General features: G+C 39.9%; 2 protein-coding genes across 4 annotated transcripts; both read right to left on the bottom strand.

The window, feature by feature from the left end:
* Positions 1-68: 68 nt before the first annotated feature.
* On the bottom strand, positions 69-4,124 carry il12bb (interleukin 12B, b). The gene is made up of 9 exons (XM_042431781.1): positions 4,026-4,124; positions 3,346-3,439; positions 3,132-3,233; positions 2,401-2,583; positions 1,317-1,422; positions 1,033-1,202; positions 748-908; positions 514-632; positions 69-402 (listed from the first exon to the last, which is right to left on the bottom strand). Exons 2-9 carry the CDS (start codon positions 3,437-3,439, stop codon positions 375-377), a joined length of 963 nt encoding a protein of 320 aa, XP_042287715.1. The 5' UTR covers positions 4,026-4,124; the 3' UTR covers positions 69-374.
* A 2,765-nt stretch (positions 4,125-6,889) lies between these two features.
* ubtd2 (ubiquitin domain containing 2) lies at positions 6,890-16,329 on the bottom strand. 3 transcript variants are annotated; one of them, XM_042432242.1, is made up of 3 exons: positions 16,149-16,329; positions 13,013-13,249; positions 6,890-8,526 (listed from the first exon to the last, which is right to left on the bottom strand). In XM_042432242.1, exons 1-3 carry the CDS (start codon positions 16,216-16,218, stop codon positions 8,015-8,017), a joined length of 819 nt encoding a protein of 272 aa, XP_042288176.1. In that variant the 5' UTR covers positions 16,219-16,329; the 3' UTR covers positions 6,890-8,014. The 3 variants fall into 3 exon arrangements, with proteins under 3 accessions (XP_042288176.1, XP_042288174.1, XP_042288175.1); XM_042432240.1 differs by lacking the exon at positions 16,149-16,329 and adding an exon at positions 15,901-16,017; XM_042432241.1 differs by lacking the exon at positions 16,149-16,329 and adding an exon at positions 15,885-16,014.
* Between the last annotated feature and the right edge of the window lie 438 nt (positions 16,330-16,767).

The following is a 16,767-nucleotide window of genomic DNA, read 5'->3' as shown; positions in this document are numbered from 1 at the left end:
ACTCAAAATCACAATATCAAACATAAGTTTATTATATAAATGTTAACATTTTACCAAGAAATCTGCATGTCAAAGGATATCTATAAATAAGTTACAAGGGGTGTAAATGAATGAGTATTTCAACTCAATCATTACATTTGTTTCAAAAATATACTGTAATTCAATCCAGACTACTTAAATGAATGAAGGAATAAATACTGTACAGGTATACATTGACTCCCAAAGTACAACGTTTTGTAAATTGCTTAAAAAAAAGTGAGTGACTAGATATATTTCATATGTCACTACGATACATAATTAGGTAATTCTTAGAAAAATTTTGCTTCCATCCTTGTTTTCTTTCTTCCTTTATGGCTGCAGTCCAGTGAAAGAAGTTAGCATTTCACATTTTGTTTATTCACTCTGTGGAGAGGACAGGATGGAGCGAAACAGTATGGATCAGATGGAATATTGGTGGCATGACTTATCTGGATTACTGGGATATATCTTTAGTAGTCCAAATTATATACTTACACGCATTGAGTCCAGTGGCTCCATGGCCCGCCGGTGTGCTTGTCCTGAGCCCGCACACAGAAGACATACCTCTTGGTTTTGACATTCACCACATACTTAGTTTCCTCAGTGGTTTTGTGCTACACAAGAGAAGAGGGGACACATCAAAGACAAAGAAGTGTGTCTAAAAAGAAATCAGCAAATACATTTTGACAATAGCTAATCTGATAAAAACATCATGCATGTATTCATTACCATTATGTACTCTTCACTGTTACAGGAATGTCCGTTTTGGACCACCTTGACCTGGAACTGCAGGCTAAAGTAGCTGCAGGGCTTCTCCCAGGTGTCAGGGTAGTTCCAGCTGAACACCTTCCCATCACTGGACTGCAGGTTAGGGAGTTTTGCCGGCGTCACTAAACAGGATGAGGAGGGAGAGGCATTAAGGTAGAGAAGTCAGAGCAGGGATACAGGACAGCGTTCATTCATAATGAAATCATGAACTCTTTTTGACTCAGACATTAAAACACTACGACTTACCAATGTCTCTCAGGTAGAACACCTTTGTGTACGCCTCTAGCCGAGAGTAGCTGTGTATGTAAACTTTGAGGGATATGCGGTGTTGTTCCTCCTCGTGTGGGCAGTTGACATCCTGGCAGTGAACCCCTGATCCATCAGCATCCAGCTCACAAGGTATCTTTTCTAAATTACTGTATTAAACAGAAACTGGTTGGGACAATACACTCTAGAGCAGGATACAGTATAATCCTTTGCCTCCTGATTAACTTTAGTAGGATGTGTGAGAAATCATTTTTTGTCCTCACCGTTCTGCCTTCACCAGGAGCACAGCAGCGCTGGATCTGGACTCTGTTCTTGTCCAGGTGCAGTGGAAGGAGCCTCTATAGTTCGGTGCTGAACAGTGGATGTGACCTGAATGAGAAGAAACACTGTTATCACTCTGAGTCTCTCCCTCTTTTTGTGTTCAATACTCTTATGAGCAACTTATGTCTATCTTTTGTGTCTGAGCTCTTTCCCTTGAAGTTTCCAGCACTTACAGGTCATCAGTACATCACTGAAAGATTAATTTCAAGTATTTAATATAAGTACTGTGAACAACTACAGAGAAGATAACCGGCTTCACACCAGCCACTTCACTATATTTTATATTTTGCTCCATCAAATAAGGCACAAAAAAATACTGCCTTTCACAGCTTTCACAGATTCGTGTAATGTGTGAAAGTTGACAAAAGGCCTATGAAAACACTGTTGTTAAGAAGCAACAGGTTTGATGTGTTTTTGAGAACTGCCAGCTTTAACAATATGATGATGGGTGTGACATAATTCCTCCCCATTGTGTCAGCCTCGCTGTGGTTTGTGCTACAGTAATTATGTAAGTCATCTGGGTATTACCATAAATATAACAAAGACCACATGCTTTCCTTCTTTGCCTTCTCCTCATTTTGAATGTTCCTTTCTTTTTCATTCATTTTGGTCCCTTCATTGCAATTGTTGTGTCTCTGTGTCTCTTTTTTCCCTCTTTCTGTGTCTTCCCTTTGCTTACATCACTCTACCTCTGGTCCTCCTTTTATCTCATTTCTTTTTACACATGCCCTTCATCTTATCTTTTGAGTGTTGTCTGGTTTTGGATCACATCCCACTATCTCTGTCTGCCCCCCCCCCCCATCTTATCTCCCTCTTCCACCAATCTTTCTTATCTCATCTATTCAGTGACATCTCTTCTGTCTTTTCCAGTGAAATACCTCATGCCAGATCCAATTACACAACAAATCTTTATCTTTCTCTATTTTTTTTTCTCCATGTGTGCCTTCTTTGTTCTTTCCCTCCTTCCTCACTTCTCTCTCTTATGGCACTCTTTCCATCCCCTCCCTCTATCTCTCTCTATCTTACCGTCTTCAGGGGATTTTTCTTTCAGTATGACAGTCCTGTTGTCCGGGTCTAGTTGGATCAGGATCATAGTGTGGTTGAGGTATGATCCGTCTGAACCGTGGTGACAAGTGTAGTTTCCACCATCCATCTCTTCCACCAGTATGTTGACCTGGTTCCCCTGCAGAGGTGGATTAAGGTCCATGCCTGAGACAGACAGACATGGGTCAAGTCATTTTTTTATTTACAACAACAATTGTCCTTGTTAACCTATAAATCAGAGGAAAAAATATGATTTATATTTAAGATTTATTAGTATTAGTATCATAATGTACTGGTGTTTATGGTTGCGTATATGTACTGTATATTACATATTTTTGTATATATGTGTTTTCATCTTTATCCAGATGTGAATGTTCATGAGTCTCATGTACATGCTTTGTTTTTTTTACTTTTATTCTGTTTATAATGCTCCATATGTAGTTTATCTCACTTCTGTGTGTTTTTATATACTTTGCTAATGCTGCTCGTTACTGTTTTTATTATATGTATTGTATGTGTCAAATATTCTGTTTATAATGCTTTATATATAGTTTGTCTCACTACATTTTTATATATTCTGCTAATGCTGCTCATTACTGTTTTTATTTTATGTACAGCCCTTTGAGGCATACTTTGTGATATTGGGCTATAATACATTTTTTGACTTGATTTGGTAGTAGATGTAGTATCAGTAGTAGTAACAGCTGTATTACCGTTCTTCTTCCAAAACACAGGTTGGTTTTGATAATCTTCTAAGCAGGTCAGAGGAACGTTCACCCTGGTACCCAGACTATGAGGAACCCTCAGGACCAGAACTGGTTTAATCATAGACAAAACACACACACACACACACACACATTTGAATCAATATTTCTGTGAGGTGAGGAGACCAGTGGAAAGGAAGCATGATATTCAGTAGTTACTAACCATTATCCATTAGAGTCTCAATGTTTTCTTGGTGGCTGTTTGTGGTGGCGCAGCACAGTGCAGCATGCAGGACTATAAGGAGCAACGCATGCATCTGGAGGGAAAGATGATGAGTTAGTGTGGCTTTCTCAATAACACTAATTAATCAAGTTGTGCAGTAATAAAGCATTTTACCTGTTGTGTGGTAGTAAAAGTTTACTGCTGAGATAGAACTGTAACCAAACTTAGATGATTCATTTATAACCAGGCTTTAATTTAGGACGTGGAAACAGATTAAGTATTAAAAGTAACTAGTAATTACAGGAAAAAAAAATTCTGTTTAGTATTGTGGAGAAAAAAACTATTTAGCTATTCAAGTAAAGCATGTATATAAGTAATTTCAGTACTTATTTTTACTTGCCACTTCTAAAGAAACTATAAGAAAATCCATTTATGTTGGATGAGAAAAATATCTTAAAATTCAAACACATTTGACTCACTACTTGTAGATATCACCTGGATGATCAATGATTTTTTCATACTAATAATCAGTCAATTTCTCTCAGTGAACTTAAGAGGCTACTGTTAAAAACAGGTGTTAACCTCAATACATTTAAATAATAGACTGAACAAAGTGCTGGAGAAGAAAAAGAAAAACACAAGAGAGAGAAGAAAATGAGCATGAGTATAGTTGATCTTACCTTGACAACTGGACTTGATCTAAAATTTTCACAGCTGAAAGTTGACCTGATGAGATCAGAGAGGTGAGAGATATGAGAGCTCAGAGTGTGTGTTCAGGATGTCTGTATTTGAACTCACACACCATTATTTATTTGTGACAGAAGCAGAAGCAGAAGGAGGAGAAAAAAGTCCCAACTTCAAAGGAACTTAATCGTGTGTGTGTGTGTGTGTGTGAGCTATAGATTAGCTATATAGAGAATATACATCATTACATCATCATCAACTCCAACAGATCAACATTATCCGTCACAATGATGATAAATTTTCAGTAAACCTGATTCCTGATCATCTTTTGTTAACTCAGTTATGAGGAAGATAATAGGAATAAAGTATTGTTCATATTATACTCCACGTCCATGATTGCGCAGCTACACTGACCAACAGAGAGAAAGAAACCTGTGATAGAAAATAGGGAACTGGGCATGACAATGCAACAGGTACCTTGGAAAACGATCATGAAAAGTTCTCAGGAACAAGAAAGCTGTCATCAGCGATGACTCCATAGAAGTGAAAAGGGAAATGGAGTCCCTGGACTGAAATAAAAGAAAAAAAAGGCCAGATCAATTGAAAAAATCACAATTAGTAATGTGAATCCCATTGATCATGTAAAAAAAACGCACCTTTATAAATGACACATTTGGGAAGTTACCTGTGGAGAGTACTATGATTTATCAGTTTTCATTATTAGTTTTTCTCCTACTAACCTTTAACTATGCCAATGGATCTGAAATGACAGCCAGTACCATTTCCTATAAGTAAACATCTAACCTAATTATAGTCATAGAGGTTCTTTCAATTCAACATTGCAATGTGTTGCGGTTTCACACAAACTCATATTTGTATTGAATCATATTTTCACTTGTACATTGCTCAGAAAGGGAGTACTATTTCCAATGCTTCTTTGCCCCCACCATGAACACTTTCCAGCAAAGAAAACTTTAACACAACTTTAATACATCACATGATGCTGTCATACTAAAAAGACGTGACATTTTCTCGCTGGTGTGCGTGTCTCAGAACACAGAAAATGAAATTTTTATTGTAACCTGGGGCAGGTGTCACACGCAGAGTTATTTCCCGATAAAAGCCACTAACCTGTTTCAGATTGCAAGGTAATTGAGGATCGGATGCTGCCACACTGACCATATCTTATATCCACTTCCCTTCTGTGACACTCATGTGCAGTGTGACCTTTCACGTTTAGAAGCGAAGTGGCCATTGACTCTTCATCTTCCTCTAAATCAATGAAAGCTTAGTTTACATGAGATTACGTGATTGACCAAAAGAAGAACCTGTGAGCTGGCTGACAGGTGGAAGTTCCTTCCTCATCCCATCACTGGCTGCATGACGTTTGTTTATTTGTTTCTCAAGCTGGGAATGCCAGCAGTACCTCTCTTTATCACAATGCTTACAGCAGTGCATCATGGGAATTTTTAATGTTTGGGCGGAATGAGTAGAGATTTAGAAGAAGGAAGTTGGAAAAACAGAAAGGAGGAAATCAATGGAAAAGGGAAGCTGTTCTGCTATAGGGCTAAATCAGCTGTGATATTATTATGATATTAGCTTAATTTTTATATATCGGCATCAACAAGCAAGAAGTTATTAGACATTGCAGTTAAGAAATGCCAAAGATATTTTTTGAGAAATAGTGTTGCCATTACATAGTTTGTCCACCAGTGAGCACTGACAAGAAGTCCCTGCTCCTTTCCTGTTATGTCTTTATATTAAAAAAATATCAACCAATATATTGATGTCAGATTCTGTAAAGGAACATTTACTCACTTTCTTGCCAAGAGTGAGAGAAGATCGATATCAGTCTCATGCCTGAAAACATCCAACCAGCATCTTTAAAGCTAACATTATGTGTTGGAACTGTTTCTTGGTCAGTCCAGTGACTTTCTTGAGTCTCTGCTAGTTGACTGTTGATAACAAGACTCCAGGAAATAGTTCCAGCACAAAACACATCCATCAAGCCATAACTTATCATTTTAACAATTTAGTTTGTGTATGAATTGAACCAACAACAAGATATAAAATATTAATTAGTGAGCTTTAGAGGTGCTAATAGGTGTACAGAGATTGGTATTGATCTTCTCATCTAAGTCCCCCCCCCCCCCTCAAATGTCAAACTATTCCTTTAAACTCTCAACTATTGATACTGACCTCAAAAATACAGTCATGACTCTAATTAGAGCTCATGTCTTTCAGTCTCTCCTGCTCTGATCTGTTGTTTGAACCTGTCCACAATATGGATGGAAATCATGGTGTGAATAACAGTATGATATTGTTATAACACAATGAAAATTGTGATTTTGGAATGTGTGACATATTGCGAGAAAGTCACCTTAATACATCCTGATATTTGTAAATATCTCCTAAAATGGGCCAACTGCCTTAGTCCCTTCTTTATAGATCTGAGACCAGATGTTAAACAACTGCATAGTTTTAGCCTTTTTAACAATGATTATCACCCATTGATTCAACTGCCATGAAAACCAGTAAGAAAAGGTATCGCAATTTTATCCCAAGACAACATATTGCCATGATTTTTTCCCACCTCTACTTCATGACATGAAAACATTCAAACAATTAGACAGAGATCAAGGAATAGAAACAATGATCAATTTTAATTAAAAACATTCTATTTTTAATCAAAATATGCAACTGTGTTTCTGATGCCCAGCCATTTGCCACATGAATAAGTGTGGTTGTGTCTTGATCATATATTATATATATATATATGTATATGTATATATATATATATATATATGAACATCCACTCACGCACACACACACTTAGTCACACACACTCGCACACATAGGCTGACTACTTAATGTTTATTAAATGATTGCTCTGATTGTTCTGTGAAGCAGAGTGAAATAAAGTGTCTAATCCAGCGACATCCAGTCATGTGCCCTGACTGCAAACTCTTGACAGGAGGGAGGACACATCTGTTTGCTAACTAGAAATACCAACCTTTCTTTACAGCTGTTGGCATACTGACTTAATCCACAAGTGATGAGGGGTTTTTGATTTGATTCATTCACATATAATTAAAGACAACTGCCTGAATAACTGTCATTAGAGTGTTAAAGGTGCAGTGTGTAAGATTTAATGGCATCTAGCGGGACAGACTTGGCAGAAATGGAATAAAATATTCAGAAGTCTGTTTTAATTTGTGTATAATCCAATGAAAATAAGAATCGTGGCGTTTTTGTTAGCTTAGAATGAACCCTCTATAGGGCCTTTCACGAGTTTCGTGGCCACCATAAGTTCTCCTACATGCTTGGAAGTCGAGGGGAAGGGGAGGGGTACTCAGTTGGTGATCTGAAACCTCACCGCTTGATGCCACTAAATCTTACACGCTGGTCCTTTTAACTATCTTTATTCATTTCTATCTGAATTGTCAGAGTGGAAAATGTTTGTAATGAAAATGTAAATATATATATATATATATACACACACACACATACATATATATATATATATATATATATATATATATATAAAACCCTGTAGCCTTACAAACAGATTTCTGCTGACCCAACGTTGCCAGAGAGCAGAACCTGAAAATGGAAACTGAAACACAGAAACATTCGAACAGCAGTGTTGCAAAGAAAAACCTTTAAGCCGTCCGACAAAGTTCTCGTTTTGTTGTTTGGTTTCCATAGGAACAGTTAAAAAGACTTCAAAAAGGTCAAAATTTCAACGTGTAAAACCAAAGGGAAGAGTCTTTTCTCAATTCACGAGTCCTTTTTCTCTGGCAGAACAAGCCAACCCCTGCCCAAACAAAGCCCTTCAAAAAACAACTGAGAAGAGAAGAGAACAAACCAAAAGAGAAAAGACAGAATCAACTTTCATTCTTTTTTTCTCCCTTGTTATCGTCCTTCTTTTATACTGCCAGCCCACTGGTATGCCCACCTCCAGGCTGCCAGGTTGGGGGCGCAGTTAATTCTCCACCGGTGTGGGCTCTTGCGGCAGTGCAGCCACTCCTTCCACTGCAACTGGCCCAAAGGCCTCTGGTGTATGTCCTGGTGTAGATACCGGCTCTGGCGGTGGCGGCTGGCTGAGGATGACTTGCACTACATAGTCCCTGGAGATGTTGAGTTGGTCCAAGCGCAGCCTGTCTGTCAGTGGCCGACCTGAGAAAAACCAGCGTTGGGTTGCGGCAGGCACGCCCTCCTGACTTTGCAGACGACGCTTCATCATGCCCACTGTGTCTGTGGAACGGACCGCCAGCCGGAGGTCACGACCCGTGGAGAGCCGCAGCCGAAGCTGGCACTCCCCTCCTGAGCCAGGGTCGCAGCCGCTGCCTGTGGACGGGTCTGCGGCCCCGGAGTCTGGATCTGAACCGTCAGGCTCATCAGAGCGCTCTTCAATCATGTTGACGGGAGGAGAGAGGCAGTAGACTGGCAGCTGGTATCGATTCCCCAGTTCATCGTAACATTCAGTCAGAGCTCCTGGAGGAAAAGGACAAAGGGTCAACTTACATTATTATTATAATTTTTCTTCTTTTTACAACAGTTTGTTTTCACAAATTGGGCCATCATTCCTATCAGTGGGTCTACTGGTGCCACAGAACATTAGCCTCAGTGAAACAACTCAGGTTACTTAAGGATTCAACTTCAACAGGAATGATTGAATCTAATGTTCTTACTGTAGCGATAATTCTTCTTAAATACTTCTTTTGTACTACACTACTTTCTCACCAAAGCCCCGGGAAATGCAATTTCATGTCATCATATGTAGAATTGAACTGAAAAGTATAAATGTAACTGTGCTGAGATGATAATAAAAGTCCTTGTTTCCTTGTATACTGCACACACTTTTTTTTAAATTTATTATTTATTATATATAGTCTCCATGTCATATTTTTAAAAAATGTGTTCCCTATTATATTTTCATTATCGCTTTCATAAACTGAAAGTCACATTTTGACATCAAACATAACCAAAACCTAAACCATAACTCATGATGCTGTAGTACGATAGAATGGAGAAATGAGAGTCAGTCCTAACAGAGGACAAAGACTGATGAACAATCAGACTGAAAACAGGAGAAAAGGAAATACTGTTTGTTTGTTGGAGTAACACATTAGAGGACATTATGTCACTGCTGACCAACTGAGAGTAAAGAGCTGATAGGGAAAGAGGGAAATAAGATGTAGAGAAGAGGTCATGGTATTCTGTAAACAGAAACTCAATACCTCAGTATTCGCTGGGGGGACCCCAGGGGTCCTCAAGGGGATTTCAGAAAGGTCCCCCCTCACAATACTTTAATGTTACTACTTGTCATACCTAAAAATACCAGGTAATTTTATTGTGGCAAATCACAAGGTTTGCTTGCCTCAGTTGTTTACCCTTCAAAATACTATATAATCCAAAAATCTTCCTAAGTGTTTGTCCTATGCATTGTTTTGTAAAATCAGTAATGACGGTGCCCTTCAGACATTCAGAACAAAATCATTAAAGACGAGGGTCAAAAATCCCCACAATAGCATGGGATGCTCCAAACTACATTCATTTTGTATAAACAATGATTAAAGAAGGTCACTGCACTGCTCTTGTGTTGTTTTATGACTTAAAATGAGACACGAGCCGCTTTAGAGAGACACTGAGTTTTGCGGTAAGCAAAACTGAGATGAGTCAGCAGACGCCCACAGGATGTTGCTCTACTCTCTAGATGACGGCTGCTGTGGTCAAGGTGAGGACACCGAGACAACACTAGGTCTCACGACACGTTCTGCTATGGTTCCACCAGAGTCAATGTGTGAGTGAGAGAGTGAGTTAAAGACAGAAAGCTTGACTTACTTTGTTTCTAAAACTAAAATACGTAGTAATGTGGATAACAAGTGTACAGCAACTTTTAACAGTACTCACCAAAAGCCATTTGGTGTGAAAAGAACTCTAATTGATTCAACTCCAACAACATACTTCATCCATATTGTGAAAAAACTTTTCACAATATGTAGACAAACTCTTTCTACTTATGCAACCAAATAATGTGCTGGCATACCAACATAGTGAGATAACTGGTATGTTTTTAAAGCGTTAAAACTCTCAGATTTTCTCTGGGACGCAGCCGAAACGTCATCATGTGCAAATAAATCTGAGGATTCAGATCGTCCTCAGATATTTCAGCACACCTAACTGTATTCAAGGGTGTTAAACTGCTTTTAGACCAGTCAAATGACAAATTTCACTTTTCATTTAACAATAAGATACCAGCAGAGACAGCTGAATATGTGGAAGCTTAACCTAACGTCACAAAAGACTAATATGTTAAACATGGTTCATTGACGATGTATAAACAGGATCTGGATATGAATCTCTGTGTCTGTATATCTCATTTGGTTATTACTTCTCCATTTGGCTCTAATATAGTGTTTATGTTTCAGCTGCAGAATGCTAATGGATTGCAGGTGGTGCTAATGCCTTTGGTTGTGTGATTTCATTAAAAACTTCAGATAGATAAAAAGCCTTGAAAGGAGGGATAAGCCCAGTACTAAAGTAAAGAGATTTAATGTTAGAATCAAAGCAAGAAAACATTTGTTTATATGTATTTTTACACCCAAAATGTTGTTTGACTTGTTATGGTGGAAAACATAAGGCCTTGTAATGCTTAACAGTGAACAGGATGTTTTCATTTGTTAACCAACAGCTGATGCAAATGGCTCCCATTCTCTGCTTCAGAACAATCAAATGGAAAGCTGGAATACTGAGAAGAAAAACATGGCAACAAAAAACTAAAGAACAGGGAGACCAACCTTTACCTTAGCTCTAGTCTTAAATGCAACAGGGGTGTAGTATACAGCTGTGAGTGTTGAAAATATTAAAGCGATCTGGCTGTTTTTTGTACTGGAGTGCTGGATGAGTGAAACGGTGACATCAGGTCTGGGGAATCCACAGCTGCAGCTCAGCGGGATCTGATCTGACCTGGCCAAACTACTAAGAGGAAAGAAGCAGGACAAGACACCAACTAAGTTCACAAAAAGCCTGTTCTTTTGGTAACTGCTATGCTCAAATCTCATTTAGGTAAAGCTGTTTTGCATCTTTGACACCTTCAGATTTAGTTTCCCTATTGGCCCATTCATGGGATCATTCTGTCCACCTCTGGTTTCCTGCCCACCATTACAGCAGAGTAGTTCACCTGTAAACATGAATTGAAAGGTGCAGGCTACCATCTAGCCCCTCAGAGATAAGTACCCTGTGATAAACTGGAAATAAATGATAATCCAGAGTGAAGTTACCAGTGTTTTATTTATTGACTTAAAATAAACATGATACTGTGCCAGTGTGGTAAGGAATAACAGGTACATGATCCTAATATAAACATGTTTGCTGAGAATAAGTATTTAACTGGCACATTTAAACCACATTATCATATTTATTTTCACTGATACATAAAAAGCACACTTCTACACTGCCACCATCAGGACAAAACATATCAACGGATCCTGCTCAACCTCTGAAACTCACAACACCTACATTTAACAGGAAAAGCGACGACCTTTTCTCTCCTCAACTGGGTCACGTGACTCCGAAGTGATATGTATTAGGTATGAAAGAGAATGACGCACATTCACAAATAGAAAGCCTGCTCAAGCAGTTAATAAGTATTGTGTGGGCTTCTTGAACTGGAGACATGTCAATTTTATTGATTTGTTCTATGTGAGTGTTCTCATGTGTTTCTGAAGATGCACTATCTTTGGTATACTTACGTGAGTGATTATGACGTTAAATCCTACTTTCAGAAAACCAAGGATAAGCCCCTTTCCATTTATTATTTATTGATTCCTTCTGCAGGATATACCTCCTAATAGATAAAGTCGAAACTCTAAAATGCTGTCATTGAGATTCACTTAGAGGTTCAGCATCTTTAACCCCTTTAACCCCCCTCTATACTCTACTACATTTGTGGTTTACTTCCTGTTAATGAAACCTCAGCAGATACTTAAAACTACAGAGGATGTATAAGACATTTCCTGGGGAAGCTTTATTACATCCTCTAGCTTCTAAACTCTTACCCTATTAATGTGACCTATTAATATTTGAGAGGTGACCCCCAGTGGTAAAGGCTGTTTTCTGGTGGCAAGAATGTATGTCATCACTCAGCACGGCCATTTCACAATTTTTGCTTTGCGCATTGAGGTCTTTCAGGGCCATAAATTAATTAGCTAGAGAGACATGGGGGATGTTGTGAAAATATCAACCAAAACCAGTCTGAAAAAATTTGAAGCGAGAATTTGGCTGCTTTGAGGCAACGAAATGTCTGTGCGGTTGCGGCGTCACACTTCATACTCTACATATCCACAACACGTACAGTAATGTCCGAAAGTCTGAGACCACCTTCCCATTGAGGTGAAAAGGGAAATGGTCTCAGACTTTTGGACTCTATTGTACATCTAAGAGTTTTGACTGGAAATTGTTATGAACATACTGTACACAAACTACAGAAACTCCCAAGGTGGTTGGGTAGCAAAAACAGAGCTCAGAGATGCAGTCTGTCTGTGCAGGGCTTATGCACACTACTAGCTTTGTACATTTTAATATTATTGGTTGCTCATATGCATATCATAAGTTTCAGGCCTTTGCTTGATGTTTCTGAAAGTGCAATCGTGTCTCTTCCTGGATTTTTATTAACTCATCACGAAACAACCCTTTCCAAAATTTAAAATGAAAACTAAAAGTCTATAAAAATGAAAACAAACATAAAAACAGAACTGCAACCTCCAGTAGATTCAAATTCCAAAGAAACAGTTGAGTTCCTGAGTTCAGTTTCTCTCAAGAGCATGGGAACAGGGAGTTGAAATTCCTAAGTTTGGTAATCACCAATTGCAATGTCCTACATAAAGTCCCCAGAGCTGATATTTCATGGAGAGGGGAAAAAAAACCCCAAAAAACTATCTGCTAACTCTACCACTGTGAACATTGAGATGTGTGTTACCGTGCGGCAGTGTGATGCTGGCCCCGTCGAGGATGGCCTGAGCCAGCAGGTGGTCATTGCTCTCAAAGGCACTGGCCGCAGCCCGCAGCGCATCCCAGATCTCCTTCCGGCCCTCAAATGCTGGCGCTGTATCCCAGAACTCATCTCTCTTGCTGCGCAGCTGGCCTTCAGTCATCGGGTAGTCACTTTTCCATTTAGGCCGCTCTCTCTTCAGGGGCTGGTTACGCCCTAGAGCCACTGGGAAGGAGGATGAGAGAGAGGAAAGTAGAGATGGAGAGAAAAGAAAGATAGAGGAAGACAGGAAGGAGGGAGGGCAGATGAAGAAGAGAGAATCAGAAGTCAGGCAGTGGAAGGGAAATGGAGGGAGGTGAGAAAATAAAAATGAAAATTTTTAGAGGAACAGAGTAGGGGTTTGAAGGAGAAGAAGTGTAGGGAAGAGAAAGTACACAGACATGGAGGAGGAATAACCAGAGGATAAAAAGAGAAGTAAGGATAAAGAGAAAATGAGAAAGAAGGAATGAGAAGTTAGGATCAGCAGTCTTTTAAGATTGCTGATGTAAACAAAAAAGCTCAGATGACAGTTGAAACATTATATAATAAAACAATATAAGACTGAGCAGAACTGACAGAAACGCTTCATCACTAAAACCAGTTAAAAGGTTATAGCTGTAGCATCTGACAGCGCTCCATCTGCAGCAGAATGGCTGATGAATAACACCATCTGGATCGCAATGGAAGGGGACGACAGGTACAGGACAGTGTGTGCACAAGTGTGTGTGTGTTTGTGTGTGCAACACAGAGACAGAGGAGAGGAGGATGACGGATCAAGGTATTGAGTTACACCTGCTGCTGGTACACATGTACTCTGGTGATCACACAGCACAGTCTGATAACACCAACCTTCAACTGACTGTTTGTAGTAAATAAGACCTCTAACTGGCTGACTGTTTATACTTGACTTTTACTTTATTTTGTAATGTATACAATGATATAATTTACCTGTTATACCAAGAGTTGCACAATTAAAAATGGATGATAAAGACATCAGACTATGGTACTTAGTCAGTAACACATAAGACAGGATATGTACATTGACAGTCATAGTGATCTGCCAGGAAGTCCTGCTTGAATTGCTGTGTATTTACTTGTATGTTACCGTCAATGTGATTGCTGGGCTGTATTCATACTTCTACATTAGCCTACTTTCTAGCTCATCTGTCTGCCCATAATTTACCTTTAAACGCCATAGCCCAGTTGGCTGTCTTTCAGTAATTCCCCAGAAATCCTTAGGGATGTACGTATGTGGGCCAGTTTGTGCAAAAAGACAGTTTTACACTAAAATATCATTATGCTTGAACCAGTTAAACCTAAGTTAAGACACCTGCTTTAGTGAAAACAGAGATGAATTCACATGTTTTCTGGTCTAATGGCCTCTGTCATCATGATCAAGCAAGGTGTCAAGTAACAGCTGCATCTGTTTTATCCGCAAAGCCTCTTGTTACTACACATGCTTTTTCACAAGGAGGGCATACAGTACAGGAAACCAGGCTATATCTCAGCATCTCTACTGTTAAGTGCTCAGTCTCTAACACCCCCCCCCCCCCCCCACCAACTCAGCTCTATCTCTCAATCTGTTATTAAAATAACTCACTGGCCAGTGGCAGAACCCTTTTTCAGACCAGACAACTGCGAAACTACAGATCACAGTCGTCTACAGCACCTCAGATTGATAAAGATCCCGACAGAGCGGGCGTCCTGGTGGCCTTGGATAATAGTTAGAGAAAGATGCACACAATCTGGGACAGCCTGGGATGTTTTTGCATGACATAGCCCCCTCTCTTCCCCCCCCTGTTTCCTGTCACTGTTCCCATGTAATAAACAGCAAAATTATGCCAGTTTGTATACCAGTTAGGGCTTCAACTAACTATTATCTTAATTACTGATTAATCTGCTGATTATTTTCTAGATTAACCGATTAGTTGTTTGGTCTATCAAATGTCAGAAAATGGTGAGAAATGCCATTTCCCAAAGCCCAAGATGCAACCTAAAATGTCTTGTTTTGTCCTGAACAAAAGTCAACAACCCAAAGATATTCAGTTTGCTATTACTGAGGACTAAAGAAACTAGAAAATATTTACATTTGAGAAGTCGGAACTAGAGAATGTGGGCATTTCGATTAAAAAAAAAAAGAAAGAAAAAGACTAGATTATCAAAATAGTTTCACTTGATCTTGCAATCCAAGCTATTTTCAAAAGTTATTTAAAATAACTGATGTTCTCTAATAAAATAACCTTCTTTTAGCATTTTTCATTTCACAAAGCCACACTTTAAAGTGTCCCAGCTTCAGTTTCGATACCCCACAACGTTTGGCATCGCATGAAATTCTGTTTATAGCTCAATAAATAAACCTGATCTGCTTTTCTGTTCTCCGTTCCTGTTTTGCTCTGTTAACAGTCAATGGACAGGATGGTGCAGAAATATAACCGCAATCTAAGTTGCACTGTTAGAAAAAACACACACTTCCCTTTATCATAAAGCTGAACAACCCTTTAAGTTTTGACACCTCCTCCTCTCTCCCCTGCACTTTGCAGCACTTCAAAAGCTCCACCACTTCGCTTATGCAAACAGTCAATAAAAAAACACGACATGCATTAGTAACATTAAGCGCAGCGTGTCGTAAACTAGCGTTAACTTGTTAAGTAGAGTCAGGACATCATTTAAATCAGACTGTATGACTCCTGCGCGTCCACTTGCATGCCATCGCCGTCTGTGACCCATATTTGTTATGCAGAAAAGCTAGCAAGCTAACTAGGCTACGTTTTAGCCGGCTAGCTCAGTCAACAGCAAAGAACAAAGGGAGGCAGCGACGCACAGACAATATTTCCCACTTTGTAAAGTAGCGAGCAGACGAGGCGTCATTTCTCGCTTCGAGGCCCGCTGTGAGCAGGGGGGGAGACCGGGGCGGGCTGCGGTGTATGTCCCTGGCTCTGTCTGGCTCGGAAATAAAAGGGAAGGGAAGCAGACCTCCAGCCAGGACAACATGCAGAGAGCCCAGAGGAAGCCCCCCTCCCCCTTCCACCCCCCAAAAAGCCAACCTTGTAGGCACTAAAAGACGTTAATAAGCCCCGTAAGTTACCTCCAGTTCCGTCCGAGTTCTCGTTTAAGCTGCCCGAGGAGTCGTGGTGGCTCCCGACACAGCCACCCATGGATGTTTCGGCAGAGCAGCCCGGGCTGGGTAGCTCACCCCCCGGCCCACAGCTAGAGCTACATCTACTAGCCCCCTCTCTCTCTCTTTTCGTCTCTCTCCTCCTCCCCCCCTCCCCTTCCCTTCTTTCTTTCCTTCCCTCCCGTCCTTTCCTTCCTCCTCGTTTCCTCCCTTTCTCCCTTCCTTTCCTCCTTCCTTGCTTCCTCCTCACTCGCGGGGCGCCGCCGGCATCATCATCCTTATCTGGTGAGGAAGGCGGAGAGAGAGAGAAAGAGAAAAAAAAGACAGCGAGGCTCACGTCGTTACAAGGTGACCGAAAGAGGAATTAAAGGGAGAAAGAGAGAGAGAGAGAAAAAAAAAAAGGGGGGGGGGGGGGGTTTACAAAGGAGTACACTGTAAAAAAAAAAAAAAAAAAAAAAAAGAAAGAAAAGAAAAAAGGATGCTGTCTCCTTTGGGTTCAGTTTGCTTTGGACTGTGTTGATGATAATGTGTTTTGACACGTGCCATCATGTTTTGTGAGAAGCTGTTTCCTGTCCTGAAGAAGACATCA

This window comes from Thunnus maccoyii, chromosome 13 (assembly GCF_910596095.1).
Source record: "Thunnus maccoyii chromosome 13, fThuMac1.1, whole genome shotgun sequence".
Lineage (NCBI taxonomy): Eukaryota > Metazoa > Chordata > Actinopteri > Scombriformes > Scombridae > Thunnus > Thunnus maccoyii.
Note: the sequence above shows the minus strand (reverse complement) of the source record. Positions and strands in the feature narration are given on the sequence as shown.